This window comes from Xiphophorus maculatus, chromosome 10 (genome assembly GCF_002775205.1).
Source record: "Xiphophorus maculatus strain JP 163 A chromosome 10, X_maculatus-5.0-male, whole genome shotgun sequence".
NCBI lineage: Eukaryota > Metazoa > Chordata > Actinopteri > Cyprinodontiformes > Poeciliidae > Xiphophorus > Xiphophorus maculatus.
The window spans coordinates 14996978-15014652 of NC_036452.1; the positions used below are offsets into that span (position 1 = coordinate 14996978).

At 38.0% G+C, this 17675-nt stretch overlaps 1 protein-coding gene across 1 annotated transcript in view; it reads right to left on the reverse strand.

Moving 5' to 3' along the window:
- LOC102237580 (thyroid hormone receptor alpha) overlaps positions 1–17675 on the reverse strand; it is a 133125-nt gene that overhangs the window by 16935 nt on the left and 98515 nt on the right. The window contains exons 5-10 of the mRNA XM_005794730.3: positions 13538–13599; positions 9787–9887; positions 9063–9210; positions 8173–8378; positions 3098–3244; positions 639–897 (exon numbers count right to left, since the gene is read on the reverse strand). Of these exons, the coding sequence (XP_005794787.1) occupies positions 639–897; positions 3098–3244; positions 8173–8378; positions 9063–9210; positions 9787–9887; positions 13538–13599 (923 nt within the window). The remainder of the gene's footprint in view (positions 1–638; positions 898–3097; positions 3245–8172; positions 8379–9062; positions 9211–9786; positions 9888–13537; positions 13600–17675) is intronic.

Here is a 17675-nt window from a genome sequence, read left to right on the forward strand (position 1 = left end):
ATGTCTTGTTTGGCATAGGGTTTGAGCTGCTGACCCACACAAAGGACCTTGTTGGGTAATGTAAGGATAACTTTGAGGATCTCCTTAATCCAGTCCCCATATCCTTAGTAGAAGAAGCAAATTTTCCAAGTTCAAAATTTATTTCCTCTACATGACTCAGTTAGTAGCGGATAGCTCCTCATCAGCATGTTGCCTGGAGTGCAGAGCATTTATCCTCAGATGGTGAAGACTCTGGGCATTATTGGCCTGGTTGACAAGCCTCTTTTCTGTTACATGGAGGACTGGGACAATGGCTCTGGAGTGACAGATTAGGACGGTGGAACCAATCTTTAAGAAAGGGGACCAAAAAGTGTGTTTCAATTACTGAGAAATCACAGTTCCCCTTTCCCTGGGGATGGTTTACACAAGACATTTCTTTAAAAGATAGTTTTTGGTTTTTAAACACCTAGTTCTAAGCACTATGTACAGTACTTAGTGTGCTTATACATGTTACCTCCCAGTGAGAAGTACGATTGAAATTTTTATTTAAATAACATTAAGTAAGACCTCATGTACTTACTACATGTTTCATTCAATGGAATGTAAAGCCATTGAAATAAAATTATAAATTGAAAGATGCCTTTTTTCTTTAAGGATACCTGAGCTCATGAGAAGCACAGCCTGCAGAAGCGCCACTTCCGTGTCGTCCAGGTTGAACTGCGCCAGGCTTTTGCCCAAATCAAAGATGGCGTCAGACACCACACCCAGCCCTCCGTTCTTCAGCTGCTCACGCTTCACAGCTATCTCCCCGCTCAGCGTCAGCGTCTCGCTTTCGGGGTCATAACGGATTGCTGCACGCAACGACATGATCTCCATGCAGCAGCCCTTCAACAAGATGATCTGGTCTTCACAAGGCAGCTGGTGATCAAATAAAAAAACCCCAAAAAAACCACATTTATCATTCAATGCAAACATAGAAATGTGAAGATATATTCTGCATCCATTTACATTTACGTTGTTGAAAAAAATTCATTACAATGAACAAGTTTCCTCACTTGACCAACGTAATAACATTGTGTTGGTCAGGACAACACAATGTTATTGTGTTGCTAGCATAACATGAAAAATGTTTCATGTTATGCTAGCACTCAAATCATTGCACTTTATGATAGTCTATATGGGGTATTGTCTTTGGGCCAAAAATAAATGTTAGTCAGTAACTCTAACCCGTAATGTCTCCAGTATCAGAACTAAACAAAGGGTGGCAGCACTTATTTTTTATGCTTTTCAGCTCTGTGAGAACATGCTCCCTCCATTCCTGTGTTTGTGCATTTTCCAGGCAACATCAGAGCACCACATCCTTTCACTTATGGTGTTCTTATATGAATGAAGACATTTATAGCAACAGTGTTATTTCTATGAGAATATTTTAGGGAAACAAAAAGATTGTTCAGATCCGTTGTGTTCTCGTGTGGGCATGGCCTAATTTCCTCAGTTTCAGTGTTACACATGACGAAAAAAATAAATAAAAAAAATTTCCAGCATCAACCAAAGTTTAACAGATAATGAGGGAGACAAAAATATAATAGTAAAATAAGTGGTTCAAGAACAGAAGAAAAACGATAGATGAATACCAAGCATGTATTTGTTTCCATGAATAAATAGATTATTTCAAAATCACCCTGATTTACATGGATGCAAGCCCCTCTCAGTTGAATCTCATCTCGTTACGTGTGCAGAATGCGTTCACTGAATTAATCTCACCTCGGTGCGAACTCTACTCTCCCTGTGTCGCTGCTGGCACCCGAGCAGATTAATTGACATTTGTTGCCTTGATCTGTCTTGTAAATTTGTAATCATAGCTTGTAACTGAAGCTCAAACCAAACACTTACAATTCATTTATGGCTGTGTCAATTTAAAGGAGCAGCAATTAATTAGTGTTTTTTTAGTGAGTAAATGACTGCTGGCCTTGTTTCTGTGCTATCAGCTGTCCTATCAGGGCTTCAAACAGGCAGCATGAAGAAGCCTCATGGCTCAAATAGGTTTTTTCCATAGTCCAATGTTATCAGATTAAACAGCCAAATTTATAGTGCCTTTTATTATTTTGAGATAAAACAAGGCAGATTCTGGCATTGCTATCTACTAAGCTTTAATTTTCATCTCAGTTAACACAATGAGTTTTTTTTCTTATTGTTTTCAGTGGTATCATCTATCAAGGAAGAAAAAGTTAAACACACATTTATACTGAAAAAAGCAGATTCAACATCATTGCCTTCGATTTTTGTTTCTAAATGTTGTACAGAGTTACAGTTGCAACTTCTTCACATCTGTAACTAATTATGCTACACATTCCCACTCACAGGCCTATTTAAATCCATCTGCCCCATCAGACAATAACTCTTTAATCAGTGCCCAATAATATAATGCCTTGTCACTGCTTTATCAGCTGTTAACTAATTAATATAACCCAAACTGACTATCATATGTAAGAAAGCTTGTTCCCTGAGGTGTCTACCTGTAAGTCAGTGCTGGAGGAAATATTGACTAACACAAGTGTCTGTTCGCTTCACAAATACAAAGCGACAAGAAATAAATCCTTTTTGAAAGAAAGTCATGAAGTCCGTCAGAGCCGAAACATACAACCAGAGCCACAGAAGGGCACTTCAGATCAAGGCAGACAAGTCCAGATCTATATCAGACTGAGAATCTTTAGAAAGATCTTAAAATCAATGACAACAGATTGAAAATGATGAGAGTGTGCAAAGGTAGTACAGAAATAACTGAAAGACTTGCAGCTGCAATTGCAGCAAAAGGTGATACTTGAATAAACTTTTGAGAACCACAAATCCTTCTTTTACTTCTGAAGTTATGGGAATCTATAATAGAAAATCCCAAGATGAAACTAAATGTAAAGCAGTTTAAATGTTTAAGAGGTTTGAATAAATTTGCAATGAAATGCATTAGCCTTTCCTTCAGACAGATTCAATGATCTGCTTGACAAATTGTACTTATGACCCTCACACCTCTATGAGCACTTACAAACACACACAGCCTGACAGGGGCATTCATCTATGCACGAACTGGTCGTCTGCTGCCAAATAATCAACCTTCCCTCACCTCAGAGAACATGGGCAGTTTTTTGGCAAAGTCGACTACTCTGGTGATGGCAGGGGTGATGATCTTGGTGAATTCGCTGAAGGCTTCCAGGTCCACCTTGTCTCCGTCGGACGTCGGGGCAACCGGAGATTGGCCAATCTTCTCTGGCTGCATTGGAAAAAAGGCAGTGATTACCGCTGGGTGTTAAATAATCCTTAAGAGATAACACCTGAAGAGGACATTCTTAAAGAGCTCAATTTTCAGGGGTATCTGTCAAGACATACCATACAAGGATCAAAACCTTCATCATGGTCCTAAGAACATTGTGCAGCTTTTGTTTGCCTTTGCAGTGTACAGTTAAGGCTAATAATTTTTGTGCATTTTTTATCATCACTAATTAGTTTGACAAAGTCCTTTGGGTTGAGCTCTTGTGACAATGAAACACATTTCTCATCAAGGTTAAGGCTGATGTTTCACAAAGCCCCATCCGTTGCTCACCTCAAATAATTGCAAACCAACCTTTTCCAGTTTTTAAAAAAAATTATTTGACAACCACAACTCATTTATCATTCACGTTCTTCTTCATAATTACGCTCCACTTTATCTTGGTCTATCATATAAAATCTCAATAAAATACACTTTCGTTTCAGGGTCTAATGTGACAAATGAGGAAAAGTCAAGGCTTTGCATTCAGAAATCTGTGTAAATTGAGGGGTGATAATGATACATATTGTGTCACCTTCCACTGAATAAAGCATGTGTCAGAACTATAGCAATTAATTTAAGTTGGGCTCCGGCCATGAACAGGATAAAACTAAAGCATGAGAATAATCATGGTAAACAGTAAGTCATCAATCATGAAAGACAGAGATGGATGCTGTGAAAAGCCAAAAACTAAGCATAGTGTTTGTAGGTCAGGGACATTTTTTACATCACTATTGAGAAAATAGCTGTCAAGGGAGACGCAAGAGAATCAGCTGCAGGTTATACATACTGAAAGCATAACACTCCTTCCGCAGTCTTTCAGTCATATTTTACGTTGTTTAATGGCTTTTGTCTCTGCAGAGTTCATCCTTAACCCCAGTGTGATTAGAAAAGTGCGGAGAACCTAAAAAATGGCAGCAATAAGCAAAAAGAAGTCTTCATAGTAAGCTCTGCAGATTACCTAGATTAATGCAGGGAAAACTTTTGGAAGCTGATGGGGATTAATCACGGTGCTTTTCTATTTCCAAATCAGTCCGATTTCTAAAATAACTGAGGAGCCTTGATAGTACTAATAGAAAATGTCTGTTTTAAGATTTATGTGGAATGCAAGCTTACTTCTTTGTCTCTTCTTGGGTCTTGTTTTAAAGAAAGAAAAAAAAAGGTGGCCTGCTCCAAGGTTCCCACCCATTAACTGCGTAAATACTCCACACTTTTCCAGTCAACTTTTCAGATTTCATTTTAAAGTACACTACTCTATCAATACACCATCAATTTCTGACTATGGAAGGACAGAAGAAAGGACAAGTGTATGGAATGGAATGAATGAAAAAGAGAAGAGCACTGGAGGAGGAAGAAAGCAAGGAAAGAATGAAGGTGCAAAGAAAGGACACAGTGTAGGAAGACGAGAAGGAAAGAAGAAAGAATGCTAAAAAGAGGAAAAAAGTAAATAGAGGGTGGAAAGAAGAAGGAATGTAAAGACGGAAAGACAGGAAGAACATAAGGAATGATGGAAAAGAAAAACAAAAAGGCACAGGATGGAATTTATGAGACAAGGAAGGAAAAAATAAGAGGGAGAAAAGAAGGAAGGCAAGAAGAAACAATAGAATGGAGGAAAAAAGAATGAGAACAAGAGATTAACAAAAATAATGATACAAGGAAGGAAGGAAATCAGAAAGAAAAGAAAGAAAACAAAACAAATGAAAGGAAGAAGAGAAAGAAAGTCAAGTTTCAGAAAGTCAGTCATGAATCTGCGTAGTCAAAACCAACTTTTGAATGAAAAGATGTTTTTAACAGATTTACAGACTGAAAAATACCAAAGTGTCTCATGGTGACCTTCACACAGAGTTTCCTCTTGCTCGGTGAGTCAGAATGTAATTCTAGATTTATGGGCAGTTGGGGAGCACAATCCATTAGAGTTCAAAACAAACTACACCAGGACGTTTAGGAGTAATTTATACCAGTACTTACTTTCCACCCAGTATTTTTGATGCTGTCTGCAAAACTCGCTCATTTTCCAACACAAAGCTTCCAGTTCAATATTATTCTAAAAATGTTCCAACAGCATCAGCCTTAATTGTGGATTCCTGTTGGGGGACTTTCTGACCCATGACTAGGTTTCAGAAAATTCATGACATTTTTTTATGGATACATTGAGATTATTGAAGTTAAAAACACAAAAATTTAAGTATTTAAGATAATACATAATATTTATTTGCCCATCTTCAAGACCTCCTTGTTTATGTCCAAGGTACATAGATGGAGAAAAGAGAAAATAAAAAAAAAATGGACTTCAAGTGAATTAAAGAATCAATCAATCAGAGAAATAAAAATGAGCAGCTTGCACATGATCCATGGACCTAAGTATGAATAAAGTTCAACTGATTTACTGACAGGGGTTGGGGAGGTACCTTGTTATTGCAGTTTCAGCATTAAAGTGTTGAACTGTTGACATATTATATACATATTACATTATCTCTGGAAGCTTTGTTCATAATGAGCTTATTGTACGTCTGCTTCATACCAAAAGCGATTAAAACTGGTCACTCACAATGAGTCAAGTTCAAAGCCAATTTCAATCAATAAAAGGTGCTTCGCCACAATTTTGGCATAATGGATCAAGAATAAAACCAAAAAATGTATGAATATACAAAAAATGTATGAATAATGTATGAATATATTTATATATTCAAAAATGTATGAATATATAAAAAATGTATGAATATATATATACATATATAAATGTATGAATATATAATATGTCATACATTTTTACATACATGTAAAAATGTATGAATTCCCAATGACATACAGATGTTTTTTTTTTTTAAGATGAGATAAAACGTTCAACAGTTAGAAGCCAAAAATTATAAACACAATGCACACAACATCTGATTGGATGATGAGATCTCCTCTGGGAACCTGCAGGTCTGTGGTATGGAAAGTGTTTTTTTGTGTGTTATTTTTTACTTAATCTGCACTGAACTAAAAGCAGATGTTCAATGGGCCTTAAATTAGATCAGTTTCTGTTTCTAATTGCAAAGACAGAAAACAGAGATTCAAATTCAATATTTGGCAAATGTTTCTAAGAGCAACAGTTTAAAGTTTAGGACCTGTGAAAAACAGGAGACTTCTGTGCACTGAAGGGTTGTGGAGAGGTTTTATATTTTATTTGGCTGAGAGAATAGAACAGAAAACCGAGAAGGATGGTGTGTACAAGATGATCCAACACTTAAAATGAAAAATTATTCCCACAGTTTTTGTTCCATAGAAGTTCATTCTGGATGCATCCAGCTGTTTGAAAGTGCTACTAGTAATCTTAGCTTTGACTTTCAAACAGATATCACACTGCTGAGTAAAGCTATCAGTGTGGTTAGTGTTGCTGGCATTACATAAAACAGCAGCTTCTCTGTTGGCATTCAAGGGAAAGCACCTTAACTTAGAGATGTCCGAGAGGCTGACAGCATGTTCAAAGTCAGCATATTTCATGGCGGGGGCCTCACTAACACTGAAAAACAGTTAACTTTGAGCTTTCTTCACTCAGAAACAGCATCTACACTGAAAGATGTGGGTTGTCAGAAGAGCTGGAAAGTTCCTGAATCGGCAGAAATACAGCAGATTCAGCCGATTAGGTGGATTTGATTGACTTACTCAACTTAGTGGACTCACCGGTAACAACATCCCTCACACTGAATGTGTGAGTCAACCGCAACATGCAGCCCCACGTCAAAAGGTGGTGTCATACACACAGCAGGTAAAGCAAACCACGACTCACTCCAGCAACAGCAGAAGAAAGGCAATTATTTGTTTTTACTTTTCTTTTAGGAATAAGGAAGTGAAAAATCAAACAAATTCCTTATCTGTGTAATTTATCTCTTATGGACAAGAAAACATCATGCATTCATTTCCCAAGAGGTACATTTAATTCAATTACTTTCTACTTTTAATTATCCCTCCTTCCTTCTAACTGGACATTTTTCAAACCAGAATGCTATCACCACCTTAATCCACAGAGACTGATGCAAATCAATATAATAAGCTGAGTTTACAGTCTCAGCAGGACCTGGTGACGCCTGGGCGTGTTGTGTTCACTGATGATAAACTAATCAAATGCTGGCAAGTTACCTGTCAAATACAAAAGTCACAATTTTTGCAAGCAAATTTTAAATAAGGTGAATGAAAGAGATAAAAATGTAAAACTATATAAAAAGAGAACACAAATAAAGATGGTAGAGTCTAAGAATAAAATTAACAGGCGTCATGACTCCATGTGGTTTAAATTTATTTATATATGTGCATAATAGTGTGTAAAATATAAACAAATAACAGCTTTTCAAGAATTTTACATTGTGATATACATTCCTAAACCATGGCAACCAAATCTGTTTTTCCTAAATTTAGCAGGTCTTATCTGTATTACAGAGAACTGTGTCTATTTAAATGAGTAAATGAATAACTTACAAAATGTTACTGTACAGATTTGCTTTTGGTCTCTTGGCCTTATTAGACTGAAAAGCCTTCTAAAACATTATATATTTGTTGTAACTAAGAGAGCTCAACCTGTTCACGCTTTGATTAGTAACAAAAACAAGTTTATGCACAGACTTTTGTTTCTGCTGCTCTCAGGTTTGTCCTATAAGGCTTCACACCTCACACAAACTCAGGCTACGACCTTGTGTTTTGGCTGAGGATTATCTGAAGCATTCAGCTTTTATGCACCTTCAAACACTTTCAGAGCCAAACTCCTCCCTGCAGCAAGCTCCGACCTTTAGAGGAGACTCTCTTGGATTAATATTTTTTTTTTGCATTTGAGTGTCAGACCATGAAATATTGTACATCTAAAAGAAAGTGGAGTTATCTGGACAAAAATGGAAACCAGAGCAACGTGTTCTTACCAGGAATTTGCGGTTCTGTTTCCACTGTGCGCCCTGAGCGTTGGTATGCCGATGGGCCTCTGTCACCAGCCGGATCAGGTCCCATTCGGCCACAGTGGGCTCTGGACGGGTCTGCAGGGACTTCACCATCTCCTCCTTTTTGCGTTTCTCCCTGTTCTCCTCAATAAGGCGCCGTTTAGCCACACGCTTTGAGTCATCCAGGACCACTGGGGAGGAAGAAAGAAAAGATTTAGGTTTAGTTACATTAAGTTTAAAGGTAGATTTTTACTACAAAACACATTTCAACCACAATAACTTGTGAGTTACATCACTTATTATTTCCAATCCAAACTTTAATATCAATTTTCTGAATGCATACCAGCATCTACACTCTTTAAATATGTTCAAATTCTGCCATCAAACTCATGTTTCATGAGATTTTATTAAAGCCTTTGTATAATAGTTCAAGCTCAGCCTGAGTGAATGGAAAGCATCAATTTCATGCCTTGGCACAAACTTTGAGTTGGACACATAGATATACTATCATCTAAGCTGTTCCATTGTAACTCTGGACATATAATTAGGGACATTGACCTTGTAGAAGGTCAACCTCCACCCCAGTCCAAAGTCTTTCTCAGCACCCAATATGATATTTTCAAGATGGTGTAAAGTCTGCTCCACCTAATTGGGCTGTGGGCAACTGTAAACAGGAATTCGAGATTGTATTTAAGGGTAACAGATTGATAGGGGCCGAATACAAATGTGTGCCATTACTTTCTAAATTTTCTGTTTAAAGAAAAAGTAAAACTATTTAACTTTTGTTCTACTTTACCATGATTAAAAATCCCAATAAAATACATTGAAGTTTATGTTTGTCAAGAGACAGAATGTGGAAAAACCTTTGCACTTACAGTCCATGGCCATTCCCACTGAGATGCACTTCTTAAAGCGACACAGCTGGCACTGGTTGCGGGTGATCTTGTCAATGATGCAGCAGCCATCGTACTTGCAGGAGTAGGTGGGGTGGAGGTTCTTTTGAATGGTCCTACGAAAGAAACCCTGCAGGCACGACGAAAAGCACACAGAGAGGGAGACTGATGAATGAATGAACGCTTCAGGCAGAGTGACAGTAGGTCACATACGGTGGAGGCCTGATGGGAAACAGAGCAGGCAGAGATTAAAGCGATGGAGGACAAGAAAAGGACAAGATAAAATGAAAACCTTAAATCCCACGTCCTACAACAGCTCAGGAAAGTCAGGATCAATCAGTCCTCCTGCTGGTCTTGTTTGTGAGAAATGTTAACACACAGTATGGTGTAAAAACCTTACATCAAGCTTCAGTTATTTTATCTTAGCCTCCACGAAGGAATAAATTTCCTATAATCTTGTATCTGATCCAAAGATCCAAATAAGCTGATTTTCAGCCTGTCTGAGGGTTTTTTTTTTCTTTTTCTTTTATTTTTTTTTACTTTTATTGAATTCTTCTTACTGTGAATCACATCCAAAACATAATCTCTCCTAAGCATGCAAAGATCACTGTATTTTTACACTGAGAAAAGCCTTGGCCTGTAATATGAGCACAAAAAAATAAGCTACAGATAACTGACGGAGGTGAGTGTCTCTGTGGACGCATACCTTGCAGCCCTCGCAGGTAATGCAGCGGTAGTGGTACCCTGTGGCCTTGTCGCCACACACCACACATGGCTCATCCTTTTCGAGGTAGCTGGGGATGTACCCTGAAAGAAGAAGGAACACAAGCATAAACATAAAGGGCACATTACTGCGGGCTATTTAAACCAGAAACTGAGCACTCATCAAGAGTGTTGCGTTTGTATCTTTTAGGATTCTTACAGAGTTTTCAATGAAAACATTCGGAATCTTTCCAGGCTCATTATTCTAGCATTCTCATTCCTTTACTTTCCTTTTACAGTAGAAACAATGTTTTATAAAATTAGAAGTATACAAAACCTTGCAACAAATTTATTTTGGAAATAAATGTATTTAATCCATTAATATTTGTGAGGTTAATATGTTTAAAATAAGGGCAGAAGGAAGGAAAGAAAATGGAGGGAAGGGAAAAGATCACAAAAGGAAATAAGAAAAGAAAGAAAAATGCAAAAAAGAATTTAGGAAACTAGGTGGGCAGAAAAAAAGGAGGGAAGAAAGAGAAGTAGGACACCTGGAAACAAAGAAAGGAAGAACATAAGAAAGAAAGTGGAAGAAAAACCTAAGAAAGAAATTAAAGAAGGACATAATACAAGAAGTTAAGATGGAAAGATGTGGGACACAATGATGAGAGAATGGTCACAACATTTAGACAAGAGCACAGGAGATGCAGTCTGTAAGCTCAAATATCTTTCCCCACTTTTTTTTCTACACTTTGAAAATGCAAATCAATTTCTACAAGCACTGTGTGAGGAACCCTAACTTTAAATGCTCCCTCTCTACTTCTAAATTAACTTCCAGAAATTTAATTAAAAACTTTCTAAATATCTTTAATGGGTTTAATTGGACATGAACTATATGGAACTAGTTACACTTGTTTTGACACAGGGAATAAGTCATAGGTTGGGAACGGAACAGCTCGTTCTCCTCCTATGCCGCCTCCAAGACTGGGGAGAACCAAGGAGTTTGCTCAGAAACACAGGAAATAGCAGATTTCCAGACATTTCATGTGCCGTATACGTGGCCGAGCAGCTGGGAGGGGAGGAAATGGTCCAGTGCAAGTCGCAAATAAAGTCGGTGTGGGCACAAACATACACAAACTGAGTGACTTCATCATGCGTTTTTAGCTTCACAACTGCTCAGAATTTTTCAGCCCCTTCTGATGGATATCACACTGTATCAGGACTGAGGCGGACAGACCTCTTTTATGGTATGATAACAACCCCAAACATGAAGGGAGAGAGGGAGGTAGCAGAGTGCAGACGGTTTGGCCCCTGCAGAGTCTCAGATTACATCCAGACAGAAGAATCGGAGAACCTGAATCCACTGATAAAATTGAGACTCGTTTCCACGATCTTAGCTTTTTTTTTGCATGTCTGTAACTGCAAAAGTGCAGTGAGGAGAATGGGCAAGGTTATGTGTGGTCAAATAGTGGCCCAATTCTTTGTCTGGCTTTAACTTATTCAAACAGATTATTAAATAAAAGCCTTTCCTTCTTTACTCTCAGCGGATGAAGCAGGACTGCAGCTGTGTGCGTGTTTGTATTGAGGCGTGTTGAGAGCTGTGACTGGCAGTGTCAGTTGCGCCCTGCTTTTTGGCTTTGCTACAGATTCCAGATGAGGAAGAGGATGAGGAGAAGAAGGAGGGGCAGTGCAAGAAGAGGATGGTGGGAAAGCAAGGCAAGAGTGAGTGCCAAGGGGGCACAACAAGTCACATTTCAAGCCAAATCGATTTGAACAAATACCACCAAGTTCAAGCTGATAGAACCCCACTGGGGATTGTAATAAGAGTTTAGACTTGCTGAGAGGAAATAAAAACCCGCAGAACTGAAGAAGAAAATATAGAAGCTCAGAAAAGCATGAGGAAAAAGATAAGGAGAACATCAGAGGTAAGCCTGTGAGAGGAATGTCAGTGCTGCTGCCTTGGCAGGGCCAAACAGTGGTAGACCAATCCCAAAGCTAGTCTGTGGCTGCTTTCGGAAGCCAAGCCCAAAATCAATACCGCTGCAGCTCTCTGGATGTGGCTGTGCCCCCTTTTTGGAACAGGAAACTCAAGAGACATCAACGAGGGTCGCTGCTGCAGAGGCAGAGCCCAGATAAATATTCAGTCTTCAAGAGGTTCGCGCCAGAAAAGCCGCTTTCTTTGTTTGGATCGGAACGTAATGGATCAGGTGTCTGACGGAGTCCCGTGGTTCTTTCTCTGAGGTCCTGACACAACAGGAGTCCGGGCGGGACGACATATGAGACTGTAAACACTGAGGACATTAGGGGATAATCCTGACTACACACACTAATCCCCTGCTGTTGTATGAACTATACAATAAAACTTTAATAGCATAATAAGCAATTACTCATGCTTATAATGTTAAAAAAAAGAAAAAAATTAATGAGCTCCTAATTTCAAAAGGCTTGTTATCCTGTCTTGACGTTAGATCCTACACATATTTCAGGATATGCGGTGATGAAAAAGGAGGATTTCAATCAATATCCCAGGCTTTAAACATCTCACAGAGCTCTGCTCAGCTCTGTAACTGCCACCATCAAGTGCTGGTAGTTACTGAACTGACTATGAACTCTAAGGCGTAATATAAGACTGCGAAATGAGCGTGGCATGACCCAAAGCAACAACAACTGTTCCTGCAGGTCAGAGACATTAATCATACTCTAGTGTCCATCTTTTTGAGAAACATGAGCAGAGTCTGATGAAGATAAGATGCTGAGGATGTGGGCAGCAACTTTGCTTGTATTTAAAGCACTGAATGCTTTTGAAGAATGTACGCGAAGATTGACACACGGAGTTAAGTCCAGGTAAACTTCCAAGAAGAAATCCTCACAGCTGCCAGGTTGCAACCTATACCTTTTGGTTTCCACGATCGCAGTTCCTTGAGCTGAAAACTCACAATTAGGGGTGGATAAAAATATCGACTCATCAATGCAATTGCAATTATTTATTATCCAATTCAATATCAATATGGGAAACTCTGTGAATTGCCAGGTTGCCAGTGTTGTTCGCACCATGCTGAGCAACACTTTGATGAGCTGTATACACACTTGCTGTGCTTCCAACAAAAGATGCGTGGAAGCAAAGTGTCTTTGTGTGTGGGGGTGGGTGGTGTGTGTGTGTGTTTTCTTCTCAAAACCTTTACCGTAACACCAGCAAAGAAGACTCTTTTACAAGAGCAACCTGAAGAGAAAGAGGCTCAAAATGATGGCATTAATGGGCTATCCAGCAGTGATGCAGGTGATTCAAACCATATGCTGGCTTGGAGGGAAAACAAAAACATATCTGGTGCTTTATTTTCCTAAATAAAGCTGTTCCTCCCACCGTAATTCTTTCACTGCGTCTTTCTTCGCCTGTTTACCTCTCTCCCTCAGTTCCCAGGATTTGGAGCTGTCACTCTCACAATAAACACTGACCAAGGCAGAGGCAGACGAAGCAGAGGGCTATTGTCTATCAACGGCAGATGCCCAAAATATTTTTCTCCATATTTGAAAGCAAAATGTTCACAAGGCAGCTTTGAAATAGCTACCACCAACCTTTGTACAATTGCACAGTTGCCTAGATTCACTGTGAGGAGCTTTTCTATATAAATTATAAAAAAATGTTACATTCATCACTTATTTGTTCAATTTTCTAAAGTGAACATCTGTCTGCATCTGGACAGCCTTTAATCTCTGGATTAGGGATTCATGGATCTTAGAAGATTAAATCAGTCACTCACCAGTCATACTCTTCACCGAACATTGGCTGTTCTTCCTCTTCCTCTTAGGGCCATTGAGCCACCTGAGGGATGATAAAAGAAACAGAAAAGGATATCAGACTTTGATGAATTTTCTGTTTTACAATGAGACCACCTGGTTTGTTTCACAGCTGTTATATTAAGCAGTCACAGAAAAGTTACATACACACAAGTTAGCGTGAGGTTCCTAGTTTCTGTACAACTTTATTCATCTATTGAGTTTCTGCCTCGTTCTAATGAGCCACCACAGCAATTTCCAGAAGCTGAGGCGTGGTCTTTGACCAGAACACTGCAACATCTTGATGATTTTCTTTTCCAAACATTTTGTGTTAGATTTGCTGCTGGTGCTGTATCATTGTCCAGTTGAGTACCCAGTTTGGACCATGCGCTAATTGTGTGACAGAAGGCCTCACTGAGGCCAGTATGAGTTTTTAATTGAACTAAAAACAGATATGTAAAATTTCTCTATAATGTAGTTGTCTATATCAGAGTCGGACGATCCAAAATTTATACATAAAAAGCCAGAGACAATATAAGCTCATCTGTATAAACCGTCTCTGTACCAGCCATCTGCGCTCTAAAATCTAGAAAGTAACAAGAGTGTTTTCATGGACCAATGGAGCACTCAAAGCCAATACTATTAGGAGGCCTTTTATACAAGTAATTGAGTGTATTTTAACAGTAAAAGCTTTCCTTTTGACCGTGCTCTCAAACTAAATTCAATAGCAGGAAAATGACTCTGCGGGAAATACACAAATAAGCCCCTTAAAGCCCTTCAATTACATGGCTACACATGGGGGAAACCCCACACTGACAAAGCAGGGGAGAGAACCACTCCACAGGCACATCAACACACAGCACATCAGACGCACAGCTGAAACCACGCCAGCAAAGTTTGAAAGACATGTTGGAAACAGCCTGCTCAGATGGGAGGGGATGGAAGGTGAAGGAAGAACACGATCCCATAAAGACCATGCGTGACACACAGTCAGGTTGTGCAGTCTGTTAATGTCGGAGGTGTTTGCAGTTCAAAGAGTGTGTAGGGTGGTCGGGCTCAACCTCAGGGAGAACAAGGAGTACCAGCAGAAATTGCACACCCTAACCACAGAGATTTCTGCAATAATTAATGTTTTATGCCCAGTTTGTTTATTATTGTCGCACATAAGGACACCATGTGGAGCTTGGAAAGCCACTGAGGCAGCATATAATATGTGCTTAAATAAATAAGCTATAAAAACAGTTTTATTTGCCAAATTAAAATTGTAGGTAAAGGCAGCATTAGTTATTCAGTCTGTAATAAATGGAACAATAAAGACTAGAACCAAACATAAAGTTGCTATTCAATTAATATATCTGCTTTGATTTATCTGCAATATTTAATAAAAAAAGTTTCAAACAAGTTGAATAACTTAAGTCATACTAAAATTAATGTCACTATAGAAATTATAAAACATATTTATTTTTTATTTTTATAACTGAATTTTGCAATAATAATTCAATTTAATTAGTACATGTTAAGTGTTATCTAAATTACCATGAACAAGATACATTCAGATTCATTAATGGACTAATTACATAAAAAATATACATTAAAATTAGACCAATTTACTGTTTGTCATAAATAATTTATGTAGTAAATATGAATTAATTGTATTTAAATATTATATATATATATATTTTTTTTCTATCCATTTATGTTTGTCTCACTATGCACAACTATAATTTATTATATTAACTGTTTGTCTTTGAATTAATAACTTAATTAATAATAACAGCTTTTATCTAAGTTTATCTAACAGCTTTTTATCTAATCCAAAAACATTTCACTTCCTCTATTTCTTATTTAAGTATCAACGTTTCCTCAATTTTAGAAAATCTGCTTCTTTCTGTTTAAGTGTATTTAGCATTTTCATTCAATAAATATATTATTAATTTTCAATAGCAAAAGTAGCTTCTAGTTTTACAAGTCCCGGTGTGATGGTGCAAAGATGGAGACAATTTTCTTCTAATGTTTGCAAGGTTGATAACTTAAATTCATAATGATATGATACAGAATAAAAAGTCGAAAACAGGACTACATGTCTAGACATGCTTGGTGTTTAACCTCCCAGTGGGAAAACAAATTTAATTGCCTGTTAAGTTACTATCATTGTGCCCTAATGCTGCCCTTTACATGTTAGACTTTAATTATAGCTTGGCCCTGCTTATAACTCCCTTTGCTCTTTTCAAAATCTATAGGATGGATTACAACAGCATAAAATAAAGCTCTTAAACACCCAATGGAGCCTGATTTATTTTGACTGTTTTGTTTGGAGCGTCTTAAAACTCTCTTGTGGCCCAGTTGATTGAGATGATGATCCCATTCTGTTAGGATGTTGAAAAAAGCGACTTTAGCAGCTTTTAAGCAAAATGTAATTTAATGAATGTGATCCACTGAAGAACATTCTCAGATGTTTGAACTTTTCCACATTTTAAAATGTTGCAGGCAGAAACCTTAGGGCATTTCACTTGATTTGAATTTCATATACAGACATTAAGTATTGCTTGTTTACAAATTTGTGAAATTTGTAAACGAGATGCAAAGTTTAGCCCAAAATTATTGATACCCTAAATCTGTTCAACCCTTATTGAAAGGGTTCAATACGGGTTGAACAGATTTGTACATGTTTCCAGTATTTATATAATTTCTTTGGCTTTTGACGTTGGAAGACCTCTTTGCCATCACCCTAATCTTAAGCTCGCTAGATTCATTTTATATCAGATTCACAGCTCTGACTGGGATATTTCAAAACCTGTTACTTCCAGTGAGAAGAAACATGATGGAAAAACTAAAAGATTCCTTTATTCCTATTCAAACAGATTATTAATTTGTAAAGACAACCGTTTCGCTAAATTTCTAACAATTCTGCTTATCCCAAACTGAAATGGAGAGTGTCTGTGGATATCAATTTTTGGGTTTTGCCGCAGATTTTAATAAAATTCTGCACAAATTTGATTTGATCTAAAACAAATCAAATTTAGGAGCTCTCAGGAGCACTTAACCCTCCTGAGTGTTTCAAGCCTTTTGTGGTCTATAAGGCTTCTTTTTTTCTTGGGCTTGCTTGATCCACCTTCATAACACCAACTTTTCAGATTTTAATTTTTAACTTTTTTTTTTATTTCCATCAACTTCAAAATGGGAATCAGTTGTTTTCAAGGCACCGTACGTCTGTTTTAAACTTGACATCAGTGTTTTGTTTACATTGAGGGTGAAATTGTCAGTAATAGTTGTGACAGCACAGCAGCATCAAGATAACATTTGAGTTTTTAGCAAGTGCGGGTAACAAAAAACAAACTGTGTCCGTGTAGGTGCTTGGGGCGACAGCCCCTCAGTCCGTCAGTGGTGTGACAGCTCAGACCACCACTGTGACAGTGTGTTTATGCCGTCAGAAGCATCAACAAACAGATACTCTTTTTTTTTCCAGCTTTCTGTCACTCCTACAACTGTGCATTTCTGAAGAAATCATGGTGTGGAAAAAAAGATGAAAATCACAGTTGCCACATGCTGTGGTTTGGTTTCCCTCCTCTGAGTACCACACTGTTCTATTTGCAAGCACACATCTGTTACATCACTGCACAACAGCCGGAGAACTGGCACAGTAATGATATGATTATAAAACGATAATACAAATCTCTGGCTCAGATAGAGCTCTTGCTGTAATCCTCTCTATTAAGTTCTGATTAAGCCCAAGACAGAACCATTACTGTTAAAAAAAAAAAGAAAAAGTTTTGCTGAGAAAATATATATATATTTTAAAGGTTTTGTGATGTTATAAAAAGCAGGATGTTAGCAAACCGTCTCATACGACTGCTGAACATGTGCACACGTAAGTATCTCAGTTTGGAAATAAAAACAACATGCATAATTGAATATTATGCACAGCATTATTTGCTGGAGAGCCTCAGAGGGCTTTCTGATTCCAGCACTCTTAGACTCTCAGCAGCAAGCGCAATAAGCCCCACAAACACACTTAACACCCCACCAATTACATAGCACACACTTGAGAACAACGACAGAAAAAGATTAGTATGTCCTAAATTTGCGCATAACAAACACAAACATACACACACATGTTGCTCA